Here is a 17386-nt window from a genome sequence, read left to right as displayed (position 1 = left end):
ATTGTGCAGATTTATTTGTAATAGTGGAATGGAGCTTCCTGAACAAATGGTCAATCTAATGTTTTCGCCTGGAATCAGAGAAATCTGGATTAGTCAAATAGCCCTGGTTTAGCTACTGTGTGACCTTGCACGGTGTAATCTTTACACATTTTCACCGAAATTACCTCATCTCTAAAGTGTTCTTTTGTATCTACTTCGGTGGCTGTATCAAATGAAATGTTTGCAAAAATGTTGTGTAAAGAGAAAAACATTCTCCAAGCTAATTTTTTTTTTTTTGAGACTGAGTCTTGCTCTGTCTCCTCCCGGGTTCAAGCCCTACTCCCGCCTCAGCCTCCCGAGTAGCTGGGATTACATGCGCGCGCCACCACACCCAGCTAATTTTTGTTATTTTTAGTAGAGACGGGGTTTCACCATGTTGCCCAGGATGGTCTCCTGACCTCAACTAATTCACTCACCTCGGCTTCCCTAAGTGTTGGGATTACAGGCGTGAGCCTGTAAATTAATATTTAAATCACACAGGAGTTGAGACTATTTTTTTCTGGCTCAGTGCCACGGTTTCATCAGGCTGACATTTTAATCTATGTATTTTTGCACTTAAACTGGCGAGTTAGGGCGGGGCGCTCAGCATTTGGGTCTTATTCTGAGGCAGTAAGTTCGATGCAGGGCGAAGCCTGGGCCTTGACTTTCTCTTCAGCAGGGATTCCGCCAGTCAGGCGCCAGCAGCCGTACCTAAGGAACTCTGATCCGCACACTGCCTCTGTAAGTCTGCCTCTGTAAGTCAGCCTCTGCTCCTGCTTTCTATTTCATCTCTTTCGGTAAAAGGATTATTTCTGTCTTTTGGCCCCAATGGCGCGTGCCCACGCTAGGTCGCTGAGGAAGACCCTTCCGGCCCTCTGAGCAGCGTAGCTGTTACTGTAGCACGTCCTAATGGTTCGGAGCCGAAGGTCACGAGACTGCCTGCAGTTAGGACAACCAACAGCTAGATCAACTCAGGATAGCCAAGCGGCTCTCTGCAATGCAACCAATGGGGGAAGTCTTTCCAGAGCTCTTTCTCAGGAGCGTTGACTGGCTTATTTTCACGCCAATCAAAGTTTTCTGCACAACTGGCTTTTCTGTCACCAGATGTGATGCGAACCGCTCTCTCCCTCGGTAGAGAGGGCAAAAAGCACAGCCGACCGGGAAATACCACAGAACAGCAAATCACCTCCGGAAGTGGCGTTTGGGGCCGCTTTCTACCATGGAGTCCAATGAACTCTTTCTTTTGGCAGCAAATTCCGTCTTCGAGCCCGCCCAAGAGGAAGAACATTTTGATTGGTTGTTTAGTCGGGGGACGCAGAGACTCACGGGAGCTTCGTCCAAGCACTTGCAGGTATTGCTCAGTTGGCCTGTCAATTTTCTCACTGGCTTGAAGGGGCGGAAACTGGCAGCCCTTTTGGCACCGCCTCTTCCTGAGCTGCTGTGCAAGGAGGCAGCGAGGCCGCCCCGGCTGGGAACAGCCGCGTGGGCGGGGCCGCATTGCTCTGTCCGGACAGTTCCTGGGCCGCGAGGCGCGGGGAGTGGCCCTAAGCGCGGGGCTGTACGGGGAGGGCCGGGGCGTGGGGCGAACGCGGGGGCGGGGTCGGGGCGGGGCCGGGGAGGCGGAAGCGGCGCGTGAGCCTAAGTCGGAGCCGCGTTGAAGCCAGCGTCCGGGCCGGCGGAGCGGCGTCGGCTGGGTTGGCCGGGGCGGTGTGGCGCTAGAGCCTGGGCGGGCCTGGGGCGAGGAGTCAAGGCTGCGGAGAGGGTGACGGGCGGGCGGAGGGCTTGTCCCCGTGTGGTCTTCGGAGCGGCCAGAGGTCCGGCCTCCGAGCGGTCCCGGAGGAGGATGCGACCGGGGGGCCCCGGGCGGGGCGGGCGGCGGCGGCTGCAGCGCTAGCGGCGCGGGGGCTGGGCGGCGGCGCCGGCATGAGGCGCAGGGCCGGTGTCCGCGGGAGGGTGGCGCTGCCGGCGGCCCGGCCGCTCCCGCTGCAATTGCTCGCTGGGCTCGCCGTGCCCTGCCAGTGGGGCCCCCGCCGCTCTGGTCCCGGCCGCCGCTGGTGACCACTCGCCACCCCCCCGGAGGCTTCACCCGCGCCCTCCCCCAGGACGCGCCAGCGGAGCTCCGGCCCTTTCGCCCTGGACGCGGAGGCCGCGCTGTGCGGGGCGACGGCGAGGCCGGAAGATGGCCTGGGTGCTCAAGATGGACGAGGTGATCGAGTCCGGGCTGGTGCACGACTTCGACGCCAGCCTCTCGGGCATCGGGCAGGAGCTGGGCGCCGGCGCTTACAGCATGAGGTACTGGGCGCCCCGGGTGGGGAGAAGCTCTGTCTCCTTGGGGAAGGCCTGCGCAGCCCTGAGTCTCTGCCAGATGCGGCTGCTCCCAGAGGTGCACGGGCCTCCTGGGCTGCGGGGTCGGAGTCCTTGCCGCGTGGCGGTCGGGGGCCATGGAACCCCAAAGGCCTCTGTTCACCCTGGTGACGAGCGGGTGGGGGAGGGTGGCCCCGCAAGCTTCGGCCTCGGACCGCTCCTGAGTGCATCATATTTGCTGTAAAACACGCCCAGCTATTAGGATGGCTTGGGTTGGTGGGGGAAGGGGCTTCCTTTCCTTACAAGTGATTTACAAGCCCCGTTGGAGCTAGAATACACTGTACGAAAAGGCAGCACTTATATTGGGAGAATACTGTCCAGCGTTTTGGGGTCAGCTGTCCTACATTATGGTTTTTTTCTGGCTGCAGGTTTTAATCACTTGATGATAGTAAATTATAATTGAAAGAGCAGCGGTGGGAGTAGCACTGTGACTTCGTTTGGTTTTTTTTGATTGTCTCAAAGTGAAGTTTCCCATTTTGGAGACTACCCTCTCAGGCTATTTCCTCTTGAGGGTTTTAAGATGCAGTGATTGCACCACAAACAATTGTTTAGTCTCTGCTGTCTGTACCAGCGGTCATTCATTTTAATGTTGAGAGGTTGAAACAGATCTGAGCTTAGTCTCTGCCCTTTATCCTTTTTAACTGGTAGGAGTTTGGAAGCTCTGTATTTTTTTAGTGGCTCTATTGAAATATAGTTTACCATAGAGTTGACTCGACTAATAAAGTATAAAAGTCAGTGGTTTGGCAGCTTTTCAATAATGTGAATTAAATGTAGCTTTCTGTTCTTTAGAAAATGTCTAATGTCTTGGAAGTGCTCTACAGTTACCCAGTAGCATTCATACATCTTACTGCAGCTCTAGAGGAGGAATTCTGGGTCAAAGCTGGCCTGGAATCATGGTGGCTGCTCCTTGAAGTAATTGGGTCTTTAAATCTTAAAGAGAAATTCTGAGCCATAAAGAAGTCTCAGAAAGGTTGGAGACATTTTTCGGAGTGTGGAAGTGTGGAAGTGAGTGGTGGAAAGCGTATGAAACCTGGAGTTCCCCACCGTCTGGCTCTGATTTGGTCTCTGCTGGGCTTCCTGAACTTGGCACCTCTTCTCTCTGCAGTTGTATAACTTAAGGCCTGTAGATGAGGTGGCTTATTTTCTAAAACAGTTGTCTCAGTTGTTCAGGAAATTGAGCTACTGAAAGTCATGGAGTCACCCCAGAGGGAAGTATTAGAGGCAGTGCTTCTCTAGTGAAAACGCACTCCTCTAGTGCCATTCTGCTCCTTAGCTCTACTGGAAACACGAGGCTTACAGTCACGGCAAAAGAGGCACGTGAAGCAAGTTCATATGTGTCTCTCCTCAACTGCTTCTCTTTTATGGTAAAATGAAAGTTTGCTGCTGAGAAGTTTACTTATTGATAGCTATTTTGAGCGTTTACTTTTTTCTAGGGTTTTATTTGACCTCTGATTTAGTGATTCAGTCAACTTATTAATGTAATAATTTTTGTGTATAGTTTATTTCCGTGAAAAGGAAGTACAATCTTGATGATTTTAAACCTTTCCCTGACCATGTATTTTTAAAGTAGTGTGTGAGATCTTTGTAATTCTGTGTAACCTACAATACTCTTTACAGGGATAAGTTTCCCTTGAATGCTTTTTTGGTTGTGCCGTTTAATCTAAATTTTCAAAGACATTTGAAGGTAATTACCATTTTTAAGAAGCTTATTTTTTTCATATTTAATTGAGTCCTCAAAAACTAAGAGATGAGAGTGCTTGCCTCTTGCAAATTCAAGGCCCTTTGTTTGAAATTCTCAAACTAAGGAAATTCCAAAATTGACTGGATAAGGAGAAAATGTGAAGAAGGCGTTAGCTGCTGCAGGCCTCCCTGGACTGCAGTTGTACTTTCCATGCCTGGCCCTGGAACCCTGAGAGGGTTTGGGGTGCCCATGAATGGCTCACTCATTCTCCAGCGTGAGCATTCAGTCACTTCCTCTTGCATCCAGTAGGAAGGAAAGCTTATCTTTCAAAGTTCAAGAAGTAAACTTGAAGAAATTACTGGAAAAATGACTTCTTGATACAAATTGATTTTGTCGGCAGCTTTCCATTTTTCTTTCAAAATGAAACATGATTACTGTATTTGCTTTTTGGATGGCTTCAAAAACAAGAGGTATTTCTTAAGACTTCTCTTAAGGAATGGTTTCTTCATCTTTTGGGAGGATAGTTTGAAAGGAAGAAATGGCTTCTCTCAGCGGTCTGACTTAAAAATAGCCAAGTGTGATGTTTGGTATGCTTGTAGACCTAGCTACTTCGGAGATTGCTTGAGCCCAGAGATTCAGGGGTGTAGTGTGTGCTATGATTGCACCTGTTAACAGCCACTGCACTCCAGCCTGGGCAAGACTGAGACCCCCTTCTCTATCGTTCCCCCTCCTTCTCTTAAAAAGGTAGGAAAAATATGTTTGTGTAAAATAATGTAGGCTGGTAATATTGGGAATATATTGGGGCTAATTGATAACATTACCTTTGCTTCTCTTTTTTTCTTTTGGCTCTGATTCTCATGTGTTCTGTGTGTGCTGTTGTATTATACTTTTTTTGTTGTTTTTGTTTAGTTTTTTTTTTTTTGGTATTGTATTTGGGTGTGAGATGTGAACTGCAGCAGATTCTATTTGAAATGAGGCAGGTCAAAAATATTTTTAAAAATCTTGGTTACAGTAACAATTTTAGAGATGGATAGAGACCTCAGAAACCTTTTAGAGTCTAGACCACTCATTTTCTTATACTGTAAATGCATTATCTGAGGGTCATAGATGTTAAAGTGATTGGCTTAAACAGATGAAGGCTGATTTTTTCCCCCACACAGAGTGAAGACTGAAACCCATGGTAACTTGAAATCTGGGTCATTCTTGTTTTGTCAAGTATGGAGTAGATAACCAAATGACTTTAAAAAGTAATACTCGTTAAAACTCAGAGATGGTCTTTGGACCACCTGGTAATTTTCTTTCCATCTCACTGTTTGAAATTTGTCATCTGTAGCCAAGTTAATTTTTAGGATTTGGGGGTTCCATATTGAAATACTTTTGAAGATAATAGGAAGTAATGGCTTCTTTAACTTACTCATAAAAATTTTGGTATTAAATTCTCACTTTAAAAAAGGTATTATCTGAGCCCTGTTTGTTAAACTTCGCTGTGGTATAAATCTTTTGAAACAAAAGATAATACATTATGTATTTTGAAATGGGAGGTATGTCCATAGTTTACAAATAATTTGCTAAATCAAAACTGCTTTGAGTTAATGACAGATTTCCTATATTGATTGAAAGGTAAAATGTTTAAGAAATCTATTGTACAACAAGGTTACTATAGTTAATGATACAATGTATTGAAAAATGCAAAGGGTGGATGTTAACGTTCTCACCACAGTGATAACTGAGGTAATACATTTGTTAATAGGTTGAATTTAAACATTGGACAGTGTATATATGTCAAAACATCATGTTGTACAGGGTGGGGGGTTATGCTATTATCTGTCACTTTTTAAAAAGTTAAAAAAAATTAGTGTTGCAGACCCTGTAGGGTAACAGAATTTCAACTTAGATCAGTATTAAGTTAGTAAAAGATTAGTAAGGATAGGGTTTATTATGTAGCTATTAATAGTTGATGATTTTCTTTTGGTCTCATGCTAAAATAGAATGTCCCTGAGTAGGTGACATATATCTTGGAAGTACAGATGATCCCCAACTTAGGATGGTTTGACCTAAAATTTTTGTTGTATAAGCCATATACATTCAGTAGAAACACCTTCAGTAGACACTGTATGTTGTATTTTGAATTTTGGTCTTTCCCAGGCTAGTGATATATGGTATGATGCTCTTGTGATGCTGGGCAGTGGCAGTGAGCCATAGTTCCCAGTCAGCATACTGTGTTGCCAAATGGTTTTCCCCAACTGTAGGCTAATCTAACTGATCTGAGCATGTTTAAGGTAGGCTAGGTAAGCTATGATGTTCAGTAGGTTAGGTGCATGAAATGTTTGAGACTAGGTCTTGCTTGCTCTGTCACCGATACTGGAGTACAGTGGTACAATCACGGCTCACTGCAGCCTTGACTTTGCTGGGCTTATGCAATCTTCTCACCTCAGCCTCCAGAGTAGCTGGAACTACAGGCAGTGGCACCATGCCTGGCTAATTTTTAAAATTTTATTTTTAGTAGAGGTAAGGTCTTGCTATGTTGGCCAGGCTGATGAATTTACCTTTGATTTATGATATTTTCAACTTACAATGGGTTGATTGGGACTTTATTATATGTTAGGGAACATCTGTGTAGAACAATTTTAGGATTGGTGAAATTTAAAAATTTTATTATGGTTCTTCAGAATACTGCCAGAATTGGCAGTGATTTCTGTTTTTTTCCCTAGAATCTTTTCATGAAGCAGTTTCTATAAAACTTCTAATTTCAAGGTTTAACCACTTTTTCCTGGATTTAATCTTGGCTGCATTACAGGAAATGATTTAGTAAATTAACTCATTTAAGAAATTTATTGATTTAAGATTATAGTGTCCACATTTTAAAATTTATTACTATAAAGCTGAGGTTGGCAAACGTTTTTTGTAAAGGGCTAGGTAGTAAATATTTTAGGCTTTGTGGGATGTATAGATTATGTCACATTTTGTTTTTTACAACCCTGGCTGGATTTAGCTCTTAGGCCATAGCTTGTCCATCCCTGCTCTAAAGGATAGAGTCACCGGGCACAGTGGCCTAAGCCTGTAATCCCAGCACTTTGGGAGGCTGAGGCAGGTGGATCACCTGAGGTCAGGAGTTTGAGAGCAGGCTGGCCAACATGGTGAAACACTGTCTCTACTAAAAATACAAAATTAGCTGGGCATGGTGGCACATGCCTGTAATCCCAGCTACTGGGAGGCTGAGGCAGGAGAATCACCCGAGCCTGGGAGGTGGAGGTTACGGTGAGCCAAGATTGCTCCACTGTGCTCCAGCCTGTGGTGACAGAGCAAGACTCTTTCTCAAAAAAAAAAAAAAAAAAAAGGTTTGCTCACTATTGAAACCTTACTTTCAAGAAATTATTTTTATGTAATCTCAGCGAATTTGTGTAATTCCATTGTTTGTCTATAGATTTTTATTGTGTTCAGTTTTTAAAATTAGGGTTCCCCTGCCCCTGTAAGATACAGTACAGTTTATATCCTTCAATTAGGACTGTTTGAAACTTGGTGGTTTATTGATATGGTCTCATAAATTTGATGTTTCATCATAGTGGCATTTGTTGGTTTGCCAGGACACATTTAAACATTTGCTTTGGATGGAAATACCATCTGATGCTTTTTTCTTTTTTTTTTCTTAGCTCTATGACTGATATTATTATTATTTTTAGAGACAGGGTCTTGCTTTGTTGCCCAGGCTGGAGTACAGTGGCTATTTGCAGACTTGATCACTGCACATTACAGTCTCCAATTCCTGGGCTCAAGGGATTCTCCTGCCACAAACTCCCAAGTAGCTGGAACTACAGGTGTACCACATGGTGCCCAGCTTCATGACTGAATTTAAAGGAGGCTATATATTATTTACTTTGCTTGTTTTGGGACAGATCTAACAGATGAATATGCAATTGTCAGCCTTTGGTGTAGAGTTTTTTTTTTTTTTTGAGATGGAGTCTCGTTCTGTCACCCAGGCTGGAGTGCAGTGACGCTATCTCAGCTCACCGCAACCTCAGTCTCCTGGGTTCAAGCGATTCTCCTGCCTCAGCCTCCTCAGTAGCTGGGGTTACAGGTGCATGCCACCATGCCCAGCTAATTTTTGTATTTTTAGTAGAGGCGGGGTTTCACCATGTTGGTCAGGCTGGTCTCGCGCTCCTGACCTCGTGATCTGCCCGCCTCGGGCTCCCAAAGTGCCGGGATTACAGGCATGAGCCACTGCACCGGCCTATGGTATTCTTTTTTTAAAAAAGTGGGCAGATCACTTGAGGTCAGGAGTTCGTGACCAGCCCGGCCAACATGGTGAATCCCTGTCTATACTAAGAATACAAAAATCAGCCGGTTGTGGTGGTGGGCACCTGTAATCCCAGCTACTCAGGAGGCTGAGGTAGGAGAATCGTTTGATCCCAGGAGGCGGAGGTTGTGGTAAGCTGAGATCGTGCCACTGCACTCCAGCCTGGGCAACAGAGTGAGACTCCATCTCAAACCAAAAAAAAAAAAAAAAAATTAACTCTGAGTTTTTTGGATATTGTGAAATTGTTACCTTGATATGAACTATTACAAAACTAGTTTTTACTCATTCATGTATTCATAGTTGAACTTTTAACTTATAACTTTTCATTTTGAAATTTTTCAAGTTACAAAAGTAGTATAGAGAGTTCAAATGTACTTTTCACCCAGCTTCTCCTACTTATAAAACCAGAGTACTATTGTCAAAATCAGGAAATTACACTTGGTGCAGTACTGTTATTTAAATTACAAAATTTATTTGGAATTCAGTTTTCTCCCTTTTGTCCTTTTTCAGATTCCAATCCAGGATTCTATATTGCATTTAGTTTTTGTTTTTTTTTTTTTGAGACGGAGTCTCACTCTGTCGCCCAGGCTGGAGTGCAGTGGCTGGATCTCAGCTCACTGCAAGCTCTGCCTCCCGGGTTCACGCCATTCTCCTGCCTCAGCCTCCCGAGTAGCTGGGACTACAGGCGCCTGCCGCCTCGCCCGGCTAGTTTTTTTTTGTATTTTTTAGTAGAGACGGGGTGTCACCGGGTTAGCCAGGATGGTCTCGATCTCCTGACCTCGTGATCTGCCCGTCTCGGCCTCCCAAAGTGCTGGGATTACAGGCTTGAGCCACCGTGCCCGGCCTGCATTTAGTTTTTGTGTCCTGTGACAATTTTTAGTTTTTCCTTCTTTTATGATTTTGACACTTGATGTGTGTAGTGGTTAAAACTGTTTTAGAAACATGTAATTTTTTGGTGTGGATGGGGAATGCAACGATAAGATATACTTGTGAACACTATTTAGCCTTGAAAGGATCTCTTATTTTTAGCAGTGATTTTGAGTAGAGTAGGACCACAGTTGCTTTTGTTATTACTTTGTCTCTATCTAAACATAAATAGGATGCTGTGTATGTTGTAGTAACTTCATAATGAAAGTATCAAGAAATTTGAAAGCATTAAAAATTTATTTGAATAACAATTACAAACCATTATGTATTAACCATAAAATTTTTTAAAATTAAAAAACTTTGCCAAAACAGAGAACTTAGCCAGAAGAGGGTCACTCTCTGTTACCCAGGCTGAAGTGCAGTGGTGCAGTTATGGCTCACCGAACCCTTCACTTCCTAGGCTCAGGTAATTCTCCCACCTCTGCTTCCCTAGTAGCTGAGATGATGAGTATGTGCCACCATGCCTGGCTAATTTTTTTTCTATTTTTTGTAGAGATGGGGTTTCACCATGTTACCCAGGCTGGTCTCAAACTCCTGGGCTCAAGCAGTCCGCCTGTTTCGGCCTCCCAAAGTGTTGGGATTACAGGTGTGAACCACTGCACCCAGCCAATTTTAACTTTCTTTGGATGAGTAAATGTTTGACTATACATGTAATTTATTTAATGGACATGAAAGTATTCAGATTTTGTTAGTAGTGGTTGGTTCATGACCTTGGCTGTCAAGTATGTCTTTCCTGATGCTCTGTAGTTTACACCACAACGTTCTCATCTATTTCCTCCCTGACTCTTCTAGAAAGCTTAATGACACCTCCTCAGCTTCACAACTCATCCTCACAACTCATTCTCGCTGTGCCTATTTTCAACTGATTCCCTTAGTTCTTTACTGGGAAAATAGAACTTTCTTTTTTTTTTTTTTTTTTTTGAGATGGAGTCTCACTCTGTCGCCCAGGCTGGAGTGCAGTGGCGCGATCTTGGCTCACTGCAACCTCTGCCTCCTGGATTCAAGCGATTCTCCTGCTTTAGCCTCCTGAGTAGCTGGGACTACAGACATGCACCACCATGCCCGGATAATTTTTTTGTATTTTTTAGTAGAGACAGGGTTTCACCATATTGGACAGGCTGGTCTCGAACTCCTGACCTCATGATCCACCCACCTCAGTCTCCCAAAGTGCTGCAGTTACAGGTGTGAGCCACCGCGCCCAGCGGAACTTTCATATACTGTACTGACCTGTGAGTTTTTCTATGGTGTATTTGGGTGTGTATTTCTTATTTATTCTGGTTTGGTCATTTGGGCTTCTTGAATCTGTGAATTGGTTGGTATATTTCACCAGTTCTAGAATTTGCTCAGCCTTCCTGTCTTCAGTTATTGCCTCTATTGCATTCTTTGCTGAGACTTCAATTTAATGCAAAATCTTCTCACTTTGTCCCTTCTTAACTTCTTCATTTTCCATAATTTCCCTCTCTGTGCTGCTTTCTGGTTAACTTCTTTTTACCTGTATTCCAGTCTCCTCATTCAGTCTTCACTTCTGTCTGAGCTGCTATTAAACCTGAATTCTTAATTTGGACAGTTTTATTTTCCAGTTCTAGAAGTTCTATTTGCTCTTTTTCCGTTTTTGCTGTCCTTTAGTTTCCTGTTCCTTGCAGATAGTTTCAGGCTTTTCTTTTATTTCTTTAAACAGAGTAAGCATGATTTTATAATTTGGATCTGATAATTCCAGCGTCTGAAATCTCTGCTGGTCTGTGTACAGTCAGGAAAATAGAAATCAGTTAGCTGTCTCAAGCAGAGAGGGATTTAGTGAAGTACTTGATTGCGAAGGAGCTGGAAGGGTTGGAGGAGGCGGCCATGTTACCTGGTTGTTCTTGGGCTTGTTGCTGGAGGCATGGCTGCTGATCCCCTGTAATTTTCTACAGCTGCGTTCTGTTTGGTTGCCTGTTTTTGCATCTGGCTTTTCCCTTTCCCGCTCTTTAATTTCCCACCAGTGTTTGCCTTTGGAGAACCTGACAAGACTGTCTAGCAAGAATTCTTCTATATGTAGTTTTCAGGCTTCTAACCTTCTGCAGTAGAGGCAGAAAAGATCTGAATACCAACAGACGAAATCTGGAACTGGATATGTGTCATCTGTTGTTTCTGCCGTTGGTTTTTGCTCCTAGAGTCTTGTTTGACCTTTTATGCCTGGTTATTTTGGGGTACTGGCATTTCAAAATTACTTGGAATAATTCAATGCCTAAATCTTTTCACTTGCTTGTCAGACCCCTGGGAGCCCTACCTGTCAGTGGTTCCCTGGACCATGCTGGAGAAACTAACCAGTACTTTCTCTTCACCCTTACCCTGTGCATTTAGCTGTTTCCGTTCCGGTTTAATGTGGTTGGCTGTATCCTACACCCATAAGGCCACTAAAACTACAGTACAGCTTTGCCGTTCTTTCCTCAGGTTGGGTAGGTAAAAGCCACTTTCAGTTCTAGGCTTGCTTGGAGTTACTGCACTTTTTCAGATTTTGGCCTGTTTCCTTATCTTGTTAGTTCTTCAATACTTTTAAGAATATATGTGTTCTCTGACAACTTTTTTTTCCCCTGTTCTCAGTGAGGGTGGATCGGGTATAGGTTCGTTTAAATTACTTAGCCTGCCATTACTGAACAGTCAGTTCTCTATGTTGTTTTTTTCTATTTAGTTTCTTTCATGTCTCCTTAGAATTCTTATTTAGCTTCCATATGTTTTATCTATCTTGTCCTTAAAAAAAATTCAAATTTTCACTGTTTTTGAAAATTAGTACATACATTCATATAATTATATTCAAAGGCTATGAGAGGGTGTACAATGCAGTCTTGCCTCACAGTAGGGTCTTGCAGTCATTAATTTGACGTCCCTGAAGGCAGCTTACATTGCTGGATTTTTAGGTGACCTAGTAGATTTTTATACTTCATGTAATCAAGCTTGTTGTGATTTCCAGGTCTTTTTTAGCATCCTGATTTTTTTTTTTTTTTGAGATGGAGTCTCACTCTGTCGCCCGGGCTGGAGTGCAGTGGCCGGCTCTCAGCTTACTGCAAGCTCTGCCTCCCGGGTTTACGCCATTCTCCTGCCTCAGCCTCCCAAGTAGCTGGGACTGCAGGCGCCTGGCACCTCGCCCGGCTAGCTTTTTGTATTTTTTAGTAGAGACGGGGTTTCACCGTGTTAGCCAGGATGATCTCGATCTCCTGACCTCGTGATCCGCCCGTCTCGGCCTCCCAAAGGGCTGGGATTACAGGCTGGAGCCACCGCGCCCGGCCAGCATCCTGATTTTTGGTGCTAAGCTACATTAAAATTTGCCGACATGTAGATCTTTCAGTTTTGCCTTTTAAAATGCATCATTTGGGCCTGGCGCAGTGGCTCATGTCTGTAGTTCCAGCACTTTAGAAGGCCGAGGCGGGTGGATCACTTGAGGCCAGGAGTTCAAAATCAGCCTGGCCAACATGGGGAAACCCCACTTTACTAAAAATACAAAAATTAGCCAGGCATGGTGGTGCATGCCTGTAATCCCAGCTACTTGGGAGGTTGTGGTGGGAGGTTGAGGCTGTAGTGAGCCATGATCATGCCACTGCCCTCCAGCCTGGGAGACAGAGTCACGCTCTGTCTTAAAAAAAAAAGAAACCCTACTTCTTTTAGTTCTGTTTAACATTCTGTCTTTAGTACTCAAAAATGTGTTTCCATTTATGGGATTACAAAAACCATCAAGGTTTTAGCACTTTCAACATAGTAGAAATTATAATCTTGTCTGGAGACCTAGTTTTCAATCTTAATACTAAGTGGTTGATTATTAATGCAGCAATCAGTTCATTGATTCAGCAAGTATTTGAGCTCCTTTGTGCTAGATGCTGGCATCAGTCATTGAAGAAACACATTTTTGGAGTTACGTGCTTATGGCAGATACAAACTTAGTAAGTCATGTATATTGTTGGAAAGTGATAAGAGCTGCGTATAGAGCTAGGGTAGGGAAATTGGGAGTGTGGGTGGGAGGACTCCAGTGTCATGTTGTCACTGAAAAGATGACATTTGAATGAAGTGAGCCATTATGATATCCAGTAGAAGAGTAGAACCAGGAGGCCGGGGTAGTTGGAGCAGGGGGAATGAGGGTGACGAGAAGAGGGGATGAAGAGCAGGTTGCATAGGACTTTGTAGGATTTTGTAAGGACTTTGGTTGAAAGTGAGCTGATGGAAGGGTTCAGAGAACTGAAATGGTTTAACTTCTGTTTGAAAAGGATCACTGGTTGCTGTGTTGACTAGAAGGCATTTTCTTTCTAATTAAGTAAAAAATTAAATGGAAATTCAATAGCAGATGATCTTTATGTGTTTATATGTTTGTTCAGGAGTCGTTTAGCACTTACCATGAGCATACTATTTTCTGTGTGGATCATCGAGACTATAACCAAGTGAATAAAAAGGTGGTTGTCTTCTAGGATCTGAAGTATATAAAATTGTGTCTTCCATATGTAACAATTTATTTATAAAAAGCCATTCTCATGCAGTTATACATTTTATTTTGATGATCTGTATCTAATGATCAACCCAACCCAAGCAGTTAGCATTGAAATGTTAAAATTATTCCCTGTGTTATTTTTCAGTGTAATTAATGGTTCAGAGTCACAACTCTTATCTCATTCTTGTTTTCTTTCTTCCTGAGAGGGTTTTAAATGCTTGCATACACATAAAATGCAATATATATTTTCATCTTCCCTGGAGCCAATTTGACTGTTATGACCTCTTTTTATAAAGAGGTGATCTGATTCTTTTTGTTTGTTTGTTTTTTTGTATCTGCCCCCAAGGCAGGAGCTTAGATGGGGCAAAATCCCTAGGTCAAGGTGTTGCGAGAACTCTATGGGAGTGTTGGGGACCACTGCTAACCATGTGATCCTTGGTTATTACTTGTGTACCTAGGAGTGTTTTGACAATTCCTGGGTATAAATAAGAAAGGGAGAATTAGTGGATAGTTAGTATCTTTGAAAATCAGCGGCTGGGCGCAGTGGCTCACGCCTATAATCCCTGCACTTTGGGAGGCTCAGGTGGGTGGATCACAAGGTCAGGAGATTGAGACCATCCTGGCTAACACAGTGAAACCCCGTCTCTACTAAAAATACAAAAACTTAGCTGGGAGTGGTGGCGGGCAGCTGTAGTCCCAGCTACTCGGGAGGCTGAGGCAGGAGAAGGGCGTAAACCTGGGAGGTGGAGCTTGCAGTGAGCCAAGATCGCGCCACTGCACTCTAGCCTGGGCGACTGAGCGAGACTCCGTCTCAAAAAAAAACAAAAAAAACAAAAAACAAAAAACCAAAGAAAATCAGCACAGTGCAGAAATGCATGTGGGGAGTAGGGACTACTGGTGGGATAACGTTCTCTCCCAGGGTTTCCATCCCATTTCACTTGTTTTCACATTCTGTTTTTGAATTGAATTGAATTGAATTGACCTGGCTACCCAAGTATCTGAATGAACAGCTTGTAGGAAAAAAAGATAAAATAAGCAGTTCAGACAAGTCCCTATTATTGGTGTTGATATAGTAGTTATTCGTTTGGATGTTTTGTTGTTGCTACTGTTATTATTCTACCTTTTATTGAAGAATGAGTATAGAAAAGTTAAGATACAAATGTACAGCTCAGGTAATTATCTTAAAAACAAATAATCACTCTCCATACATTAATAGGGGAAATGTAAAATGATTGCAACCACTTTGAAAAACAGCTTGGCAGTTGCTCACAAAATTAAACAGAGGCCGGGCGTGATGGCTCATCCCTGTAATCCCAGTACTTTGGGAGGCTGAGGCAGGCAGATCACTTGAGGCCAGGAGTTTGACACTAGTCTGGCCTACATGGTGAAACCCCGTCTCTACTAAAAATACAATTAGCCGGGTGTGGTGGCACATGCCTCTAATCCCAGCTACTTGGGAGGCGGAAGCATGAGGATGACTTGAGCCCAGGAGTCAGAGGTTGTGGTGAGCCAAGATAGCACCACTGCACTCCAGCCTGGGTGACAAAGAGAGACTTTGTCTCCAAAAAAATAAGTAAAAGAAATAAAGTTAAACAGAGTTACAGTGTGATCCAGTAATTCCAGTTCTAGGTATATACTTAGCAGAATTTATCTACACAAAAACATAGAAAAGTGTTCATAGCAGCATTATTCATAATTGCTGAAAAATGGAAACAACCCAGATGGCCATGATGTGAATGGATACAGAATATGGTATGTCTATACAATGGAATGGAGCCATAAAAAAGAATGAAGCATTGGTACATGTTAGAACATGGGTGGTCTATGAAACATGCCAAGTGAAAGAAGCCAGTCACAAAAGACCACATAGTCATATGATTCCATTTAAATGTCCCAAATAGCAAATCCGTAGAGATAGAAAGTTGCCAGGGGCTGAGTGGGTCTGGGATAGTATGGTGAGTGACTGCTAATGGGTATGGGATTTCTTTTTGAGGGGAGAAAATATTTTGGAACTCAAGAATTAGATACTGATGATGTGAATATACTTAAAACCACTGAATTACAAACTTTAAAAGGGTGACTTTATGGCATGTAAATTATATCTCAATAAAGCTGTTAAACATATCCAGTATGGACAGTGTCCCAGAAGACCCCTCATCACTCTCCCAGTCAGGGCCCCAGATTATTCTTGGGGGAAGAATAGCAGCTGTTGCTGCTGCTACTGTTTACCTCTCAGAAGGAGCCATTGTTTTAGACTAGGCGTGAAGCTTTATGTTCTTAGCACTTGCCAAGGCACAGCAGGGAACTTTTTGTAAAGCCCCATTTTAATCAAATGCTTCTTTGTGATTCGGTGGTGTCAAATGTGACCTATCTTTGGCAGTAGTATTATTTCTTGCCTTTCAAATCAGGTAGCTATGTACTCTTGACTTGCTTTTTTTAATAGAATGAATCTGGACCTTAAAATTTTAAAAGAAGTTTTTAAAGTGCCATGTATATATATGTATATATTCAGAGCTGCCCTGCTGCCCCCCACCACTTCCCACCCTGAGATAGGGGTTGTTAATGCCATCCTTTAGGTGAACCACACATAGCATTAATAGTTCTTTTATTGTACATATAATTTCTGATCTTAAATTTAAAAAAACAAAAACTATCCCTAAATGTTTATATGCTTTTAAATATTTCAGACAAGATTGGGCGCATTCAGGATGATATGGCCATAGACAAATATTTCAAACCCAAAGTAAGGTCAGTGTTGATTTTTTGCTTTTCAGTGATGTCTTGGCATTGCCCATTTTCAAGCAGGAAGATTCCAGCCTTCCATTGGATGGTGAAACAGAGCACCCACCCTTTCAGTATGTGATGTGTGCCGCAACGTCGCCAGCAGTAAAACTGCATGATGAAACGCTTACTTATTTGAACCAAGGTTAGTTTGGCTATGTCACATTTGACATGTAAGAATTTACAGAAATACAAACTAATATTTTGGCATTGTAGCCTAGATTATTGGTAATAATTAAAAATTAGGTTCTTTTCTTAAATTTTACAACTTAATGAAAATTGTAGGAATTTTACTGTGAGCAGCTGAAGTACAGTTTGTGTAAATTAATTTGTGTTAAAGAGGGTCTGAGGAGGAAGATTTATTACAGGATTTTTAAAGACATAATCCAAAGGACTAGCAAGTAGGAAAGAAAGTCAGTTATTTTTAGGGCCAGTGATTTCAATATGGAACTTGAGAATGAATCAGAAGTCCAGCTAGCAAGGAACCTGGATTTTGAACATGAAGCAGTTCTGTGCTGAAAATAGACTTAAGCTGCACCAGGATGGAGTCTGTGGCTAAATAAACAACATCACATTTTATCTTCTATATCTTGTTTGTAGTTTACGTCAGAGTGTTACATTTCAGTGATGTGAAAGAGATGGTGGGGAAGGAGGGAAAACGGAGATGTAGGGGTACTTTTTTTTTTTTTGAGTCTGGGTTTTGCTCTATCGCCCAGGCTGGAGTGCAGTGGCGAGATATCGGCTCACTGCAACCTCCGCCTCCCAGGTTAAAGCAATTCTCGTGCCTCAGCCTCCCAAGTAGCTGGGATTACAGGCACCCACCATCACACCCAGCTAATTTTGTATAATTTTAGTAGACAGGGTTTCACCA

General features: G+C 43.1%; 1 protein-coding gene across 5 annotated transcripts in view; it reads left to right on the top strand.

Moving 5' to 3' along the window:
* Nucleotides 1–1639: 1639 nt before the first annotated feature.
* The window catches only part of UBP1 (upstream binding protein 1), a 53058-nt gene continuing 37311 nt past the window's right edge, over nucleotides 1640–17386 (top strand). For 3 of the 5 annotated variants that reach the window (XR_002520590.2, XR_002520589.2, XR_004182324.1), the window contains exons 1-2: nucleotides 1674–2310; nucleotides 16509–16660. Coding sequence is in view for 2 of the 5 variants with exons in the window: in XM_003895234.2 (XP_003895283.1) it covers nucleotides 2198–2310; nucleotides 16509–16660 (265 nt within the window). In the remaining 3 variants the exon portion in view is untranslated. Of the gene's footprint in view, nucleotides 2311–16508; nucleotides 16661–17386 lie in introns of all 5 variants that reach the window. The other 2 variants (XM_003895234.2, XM_003895233.2) reach the window with 2 other exon arrangements.

Source organism: Papio anubis, chromosome 2 (genome assembly GCF_008728515.1).
Source record: "Papio anubis isolate 15944 chromosome 2, Panubis1.0, whole genome shotgun sequence".
NCBI classification, from domain to species: Eukaryota; Metazoa; Chordata; class Mammalia; order Primates; family Cercopithecidae; genus Papio; species Papio anubis.
Note: the sequence above shows the minus strand (reverse complement) of the source record. Positions and strands in the feature narration are given on the sequence as shown.